The 7,954-nt window shown below is 35.5% G+C and overlaps 1 protein-coding gene across 3 annotated transcripts in view; it reads right to left on the minus strand.

Moving 5' to 3' along the window:
- Positions 1–1,480: 1,480 nt before the first annotated feature.
- PCMT1 (protein-L-isoaspartate (D-aspartate) O-methyltransferase) overlaps positions 1,481–7,954 on the minus strand; it is a 52,258-nt gene continuing 45,784 nt past the window's right edge. For 2 of the 3 annotated variants that reach the window (XM_019638941.1, XM_019638943.1), the window contains exon 7: positions 1,481–2,294. In XM_019638941.1, coding sequence (XP_019494486.1) covers positions 2,282–2,294 — 13 coding nt within the window. In that variant the 3' untranslated portion in view covers positions 1,481–2,281. Of the gene's footprint in view, positions 2,295–2,796; positions 2,880–7,954 lie in introns of all 3 variants that reach the window. The other variant, XM_019638940.1, reaches the window with a different exon arrangement.

A 7,954-nucleotide genomic window follows, 5' to 3' on the forward strand; every position in this document is an offset into this window, starting at 1 on the left:
TATTATATAAAGGAATCATTTCTACTAATGAAAAGTGAAATGCTAAAATACTTTAGAAATTATGAAAAGACTAAAGAAATTTCTTATCTCTGACCAACACATACACATATATAAATTCAACTTTTTTTTTTTTTAGCTGAGCCATCCTGCCACCTGTTGGCAGCTCAGCGGTAGCTCAGCTCAGGCCGGGACTCAAACTGCTGCTGCTCAGAGCTCGCGAGCTCTTAACCAACTGAGCCACTCAGCTGGCTGGCTAACTTCAACTCTCTTAAAAAGCTCATAGACCTAGTTAAAATTCATTATTTCCATCTCTACCCATTTATTGGTGCTCCATTAAAATCCATTCCTGTTTATTCAATATTTAAAATGTTTAACTCACAAAAGTGTAAAGTCCAAGAGCAATGCTTGGCACAGCATTTGTGTATACCAATTAGGTGACACTTTATAAACTGTCCCCTCAACCAGATTGCAAACTCCTTAAGAGTAAGGGCCTTTTTCTATCCCAAGACCTAACACAGGGATTTACATATAATAAAATCTTGGTAACGGCTATGATGGATACAGACTAGTGGATAAGTTTAAGAATTAATTTAAGTCCTAAAGAATACTTAACCTTTGTTTTTTTGGTTTTCTGTATTGTTTTGTTTTGTTTTGTTTTTTGGAGGGGACACCCACTTAACCTTTGAAACTAACTCAAATGACACTGAATCCTGGACCAAAAGGGTTCATAGCCTCAGTCCAGAAGCAATACCAACAGCTACTGAAACTCACAAGTTTTGGCCACCAACTAATGCTAGTTTCAACTGTGCCTAATACCTTGCCCAAGAGACACTAGTGAAAAGATGTACGTGTAATTTTAAGCCATTTTTAAAGAAGTCATATTTAAGACTTCCGGAGGTGGGGGAGTGGTGCCTCGCACCTCACTAGGGATCTAGTTGTTAGAATCATACAACTTGCACTCTAGAGGGAAGGGCTTTGCTGGGAGTGCTGATTCTGCTAGCTCTAGAGCTTATATTGCTTCAAGTTCTAGAATCCTGAGAAAAACTAAGATCCCACTGCAAAAGCTATAAAACCACAACCTTTAAATGAGATCTCAAAGTGCTACTGCCTTCTTAAAAACTCATTTACAGTCATTATATAAATAAATCCATTTGTAAGTGAGAGATGGGTTTTGGTAAATTTATCTTCAACTCGGCTCTTCTCTGCATCCAGTCAACTCATTCATTCACTCATTCAGCATTCATGGTACATCTACAAGAGGACAAGCCCTGTGTTAGGCAAAGAAAAATGATAAATGAGGTATTCTTGTTCTCAAGAAACAGGGTCACATTCTACAAATCTACAGTTCAATTAATGTTACTCACCTACTCAGGTTTCACAAAATGGGAACCAGAGAAGCCACTTTTTTCTCCGTGATCTTGGTCAGCATTCTGTATCTGGTAGACATGCCATTCTTCCGTCTACATTCAAACACCACCAATGCCTCTTTTGCTTTTAACTTTATTTGGCAAAGCAGCACTGCATAAACTGTTCAGTAACTAGGACACAGCTTACACAGCATGTGAAATTCATATACATTATCAGCAGCAAATTAGAAACAGAAGAAACAATACTGAGCTACCAGTCTCCTATCATTTGTAGAGAGAGAAAGGAAGAACTATGTCAGTTATGTCCAATCTGAACAGCTGAGTGTTAAGGGACATCACCTGCCATCTTCTTAAGTTTTAATATTTACAAATGCTTAGTTTTAAGGTAAAAAGCAGCCGATTGTATCTACAACATGCTACTCTATGACACCACATCAAAAGCTTTAAAAAGGAAGCTCATCTCTATTTTCTTAGTAGCATCTAACAGACATCCAAAAATCAAAGAACCTTAACTTGTGAATGGTGGTATTATCTGATGCACAAAAGCAAACTGATAAATTAATATTGGAACAGAATTAAGTGTCTAAGAAAAAACAAAACCACTCATCCAAATCAATTCACAAACTTAAGTTTTCCATTTTGCAGAACCCCTTTGTTTAATATTTTAAAGTAAAATGTGGGCATGTTAAAGTCATAATACACAGATGTATACTTTGCATCCTTCCTCTACCAATTTGGCTTCGGTGCCTCTTTGAAGAATTAGAAGCCCTATAAAACCACACATTTTTCATGCTAAAAATAATAGTGTAACAAAGTCCAAAACAAGCTGTGATGCTGTTGGTTTTCAAAAAGGTTTGAGGACTGAGATGAGCAATCCACTGAATTATTATATTCTGGTCAAGCTGATGTTGCTTTTACAGTTCATCCCTGGGGGGAAAAAAGAGAAATATGTAAGTAGGAGTGACATACTACAAAACTTGGTTTTCTAATAGTTTAGGCACAACTATTAAATCAGTAAAAATACACCAATCCCCAAGCAATATATTAAAAAAAAAAAAAAAGAGCAAACGATCCCAAGTCCAAGCAAAAATGGAAATCAGCCATTTCAAACATCTCTCATGCTAATCCAGAATGAAGTATGAAAACTAAAAGGCCTCAATTTTTTACTTTTTAATTCTAAAGATAACCTTCTTCCTTTAAGATCAAAAATTCAGAAAAACTGTAACTTTTAGATCTAGGATCTTGCTAATACTATTTATTGTAAAACGACTTGAGTATTTAAGAGTTCAAATAATTTTTTACAGCTACATTCTCAAAATTGGACAAAAATTTAGTCTTTCGCTTAGAGTATCTGTTAGCAATTGCTGAGTGGGTCAATCTCAACCCAAACTCTTTGGGAGAAAAAGCATCATCTGTAGGTATAATATACCTGTCAGCTGATTTCATAAGGCAGCTTTATCAGCTCCAAAAGAAACCATTCGCTCAGCCAGGTGGGGAGCACTGTACCAGCAACTGCCAGTGAGAGGAAGGAAGGAATAAAAATGCAATCTAAAATAAATGGTATGGTATATCAATTGTACCTCAATAAAGCTGTTCAAAGTGAAAAATAAAGCTATCAGAAAATCCTAAAAGCTTCATATCTGAGGGTAATCTGAGCGACAAAAACATTGTTAAACACTCAAGTACTTCAGAGGCAAAGAAGTTTGATATTTGCAACAAATCTCAAATGATTCAGAAAAAACATATTACGTGTGTGTGTGTGTGAGAGAGAGAGAGAAGAGGGAGTGAGAAAGCAAATGTAGAAAAATGTTAGTAATTGGTAACTGCATTAAGAGATTCAGGAGTTCTTTACACAATTTTTGCAACTTGTCTGTAATAAAAAGTTTTTTAAAAGTTGTTTAAATAAATTTGAAAAGAAGGTAAATAAAGAGCAAAAATTTCTTAGGTAAATGGTGAATTAAAGGATTATCAGATAATATGCTTTTTAAAAAAATGAATTTCATAAATAGTGCAAGAAAATATTCTAAAAATTAATTCTCCCATAAGCTGCCTGTGTAATACAGTACTGGTTCCTCTTAATATATTCTTCTAAGTACTATAATTCTCATAGAATAGCTTCTACTTAAAATCATGCAAGCATTAAAATATTGTGCTCTAGTCATAAATTAAATTCAATTGTGTTTTTAAAAACATTAGTTGAAGGTACTATTGTTTTTTAAATATTGGGTTGTCAGGAAAGTCATGACGTATTTTTTCAATGTTTTTCGTTGCAAAAATGCATCTTGACTTTTCCAACAACCCAATAATTTACTAAATTTTATTTACCTGTTGCAAGGCATTAAGGACATCATAAATAAATATCCTTATTGCCCAACAACATAGTACATTTCCAATTATCCTCTCCATTTAAAAAATAAAAAATAAAAAAAAGGATAAAAACTCTCAACAAACTGGGTATAGAGGGAATGTACCTCAACATAATAAAGGCCACATATGACAAGCCCACAGCTAACATCATACTCAACGATGAAAAGCAGAAAGCTTTTCCTGTAAGATCAGGAACAAGACAAGGATGCCCACTCTTGCCACTTTTATTCAACATAGTACTGGAAATCCTAGCCAGAGCAATTAGGCAAGAAAAAGAAATAAAAGGCATCAAAATCGGAAAGGAAAAAGTAAAACTGTCTCTTTTTGCAGATGACATATTACATATAGAAAACCCTAAAGCCTCCACCAAAAAAAAAAAAAGTTAGGATAAACTAATAATTCAATAAAGTTGCAGGATACTAAATCAATATACAAAAATCAGTTGCATTTCTATATACTAATAATAAACTGTCAAAAAGAGAAATTAAGAAAACAATCTCATTTACAACTGAATCAAAAAGAATAAAATACCTAGGAATAAATATAACCAAAGAAGTGAAAGATCTGTGCATTGAAAACTATAGGACATTAATGTAAGACATTGAAGAAGACACAAATAAATGGAAAGATATTACACACTTATAGATTGGAAGAATTAACATTGTTAAAATATCCATACTACCCAAAGCGATCTACTGATTCAATACAATCCCCATCACAATTCCAACAGCATTTTTCACAGAAATAAAACAAACACTCCTAAAATTTGTATAGAACCACAAGATCCCAAATAGCCAACGCAATTATTAGAAAAGAACAAAACTGGAGACATCACACTTCCTGATTTCAAACTATGTTACAAAGCTGTAGTAATCAAAATAATATGGTATTAGCATAAAAACAGACACATAGACCACCGGAACAGAATAGAGAGCCCAGAAATAAACCCACACATAATTAATTAAAAAACTAAGAACACACAATGGGGAAAGAATAGTGGCTTCAATAAATGATACTGGGAAAATTGGACAGCCACATGCAAAAGAAGGAAACTGGACCCCTCTCTTACACCACATACACACAAAAAAACCAACTCAAAGTGGATTACAGATTTGAACATAGGACAAGAAACTATAAAACTTATTGTGGTGATCATTTTGTAATATAAACATATATCAAAGCACTATTTTGTACACTTAAAATACAGAATGCTGTAAGTCAAATATATCTCAAAAAACTGGAAAAATCATACTGTACAAAATGTTTAATGAAGTGAACAATGTTGATGACATTTTATGAAATGAAAAAAGAGATTACAAAATAATGCTGCTGTACGGTCTCAGGATTACAAAAGAAATGTATATAGATCTATGGATAAAAGAGTAAAAAAAGGGGCCGGCCGAGTGGCACGATGGTTAAGAACTGGCTTGGGATGCCTGAGGGCCCCGGTTTGGGTCCCACATATGCGGACCAGTGACACTGCCCTCTACAGCTAAGATGCTGAACAACAGCTTGACCTGGAGCTGGGCTGCCAGGACGGCATAGGCTGCAGCCCCTGTGGCAGTGGGTTGCCATGAGCTACCGTGTGTAGCCAGCAGCCAGCGTGAGCAGCCAGCAGCCGCAGTGAGCGGCCGTCCAGAAGCCGGCGACTGATCTGCCTCGCCCAGGAAGAGCGCAATGATGGAGCCAACTTGGGCCAGTGAAGCGACGTCCTCCACAACTAGACTGAAGAACAAAATGACAGCAACTTGTCTGCTCCCCTTCCCCAATTCCCCAATAAAAATCTTAAAAAAAAAAAAAAAAGTAAGCAATAAAGTTAGCTTTAAAAAAGAAAAAGGTCAAAATGTTAACAATGGCTATCAAAAGAAAAAGGTCAAAATGTTAACAATGGCTATCTCTGGGTCCTGGGACTATGACTGATTTTTACTTTATTCTCTGTACTTTTCTATTTTTATAATGCACATGCATTACTTTGGTGTCAGTAATAGTACTGTTAAAAACAGAAGGAAATGTACAGCACTAAAAAGAAAAAGAAAAAGAAATTGTTTATAGACCTGAGTTGTAACATTTGGCTACCAAGAAAAACCAAAACTTCGCTGCCAGTGTATGTATAACCTTGTCATATCCTAATACTCCAAAATCTGTAGAACTTACAAGTTATTAATTTTTCCTAATGTTCAAAATTCTATACCATATCTTTATCTGACTTACAGGTATAGATCATTTATAATAAAAAGTAGCATATCCTAAATTTCTAGAAAAGCCATTTAAATTTGCCATACATGTGCTAAATATTTTCATTAAATTAATAATTTTAATCATTTATGATTTTGTTACATATCATTATACATAATTTGATTATTTACTAGGTTTATAACTCTAAGCTACTAACATTTAGTATTATATATTCCTTATCGAGAACAAATGAAACAATTAAAAGCCATGAATGTTTTCTAGTTAAAGAGTTTTCCAAGGTAATACAGGTTATGCAGAATTCACTCTGTAGAAAGTATTATGAGAGACATAAAAAGAATTCCAAAACAACAGAATAAATCCTTGCCTTTAAGGATGCAAACATGTCATATGTAAAGAAATTTAAAAGGGACAACACAGAACAATATGGAACACATGATCAACTGGATGCCCTAGGACCTATACTGTCAATCCTAGAAATAAATGCCCAATCGATTCACAACATCCTTTTCATGCATGCATGGCACATTAAGAAGACAATGAGAAACAAAGTGCTTATGGAGGCGGCCGGTTAGCTCAGGTGGTTAGAGCACAGGCTCATAGCACCAGGGTTGCCTGTTCCATCCCCACATGGGCCAGGGAGCTGCGCCCTCCACAACTAGATTGAAGACAACAACTTTACTTGGAGCTGATGTGTCCTGGAAAAACGCCCTCCACAACTGGATTGAAACAACTATTTGGCACAGAGTTGGTAGACCCTGGGGGAACACACTGTTCCCCAATAAAATTTCTTTAAAAAAAAAAACAAAGTACTTATGGAATGAGAACCCTGAAACATTCCTGTTTCACAAACCAGAGATGAACTTATTCCAGTGACTCTTGTGGCTAGTAAAAACAAAACTTACCAGAAGATTAAAAATATATTGATTTCTACATATATACTTATATAAAATAAAAATTGTAAAGTATTTATAGTTTATGAAGCAACTAATACAACTATTACATATCCTTAGTCATGAACATAATACCATAAATTCCAGATCAATGGCCTATGTCCAGCAGTCTTTCCTCCTTTATTAATCCACCAAATTAAAAGTGACATTTTTCCAAGTATAAGGAGACATGAGTCTACATGGGGTTTTATTTGGCAGTGAAATTCAACATTCCCACTAGTTGCCTTTTTTTCCTATATAGTTCCTGTCACATCTTTTCAGCAAATACTGGATCTCATGCTCCCAGAGCACTGCAACTAGCTCTGGATTCCTCAGTAAGAGACGGATGGAAAGTTGGTGAGACATAAAAGGTTCCTCAGAAAGCACTAGGATGAATTGTTAAATAAGCCTGAAGAAAATCTGAAAGAACAGAAATCATCAACCCTGGCAAGAAACTAAGGAGCTTTTTCGGTAATTCTCAAATGTGAGACGGGCACTTAGAAAATGGTGACTCTTTTTAACCATATTCTAGCCTTACTTCCACTGCCTTAATTCAAGCCATCACTTCACCCAACTTGCTACAACCACCTCCTGTTACTGACTCTAGTTTTGTCCCTTTTCAATGTACTCTCTATATCACGGCCAGAGTTAGCTTTCTGAAGTGTAATTCTAATCACTTCAGTGCCAGGCTTCAATATTTCAGTTGCTCTCTACCACCCTTATGGCAGCGTCTAAACACACTACACTCGATGGGCACACCTTGGAGATATTGTGGGTTTGGGTTAAATTCAAGACCACTGCAATAAAGCGAATACTGCGATAAAATGAGCCACAGAAATTTTTTGGTTTCCCAGTGCATATAATAGTTATGTTTATCCTGTAGTCTATTAGGTGTACCATAACATTATGTCTAAAAACAAAGCATACACATCTTAATTTAAAAATACCTTATTGCTAACAAATGCTAACCATCACTGAGCCTTTGGTGAGTCATAACCTTTTTTCTGGTAGAGGGTTTTGCCTCAATGTTGATGGCTGCTGACTGATCAGGGTGCTGGTTGTTGAAGGCTCCGGCACTGTGGCAACTTCTTAAGA

Source organism: Hipposideros armiger, unplaced genomic scaffold (genome assembly GCF_001890085.2).
Source record: "Hipposideros armiger isolate ML-2016 unplaced genomic scaffold, ASM189008v1 scaffold_41, whole genome shotgun sequence".
Lineage (NCBI taxonomy): Eukaryota > Metazoa > Chordata > Mammalia > Chiroptera > Hipposideridae > Hipposideros > Hipposideros armiger.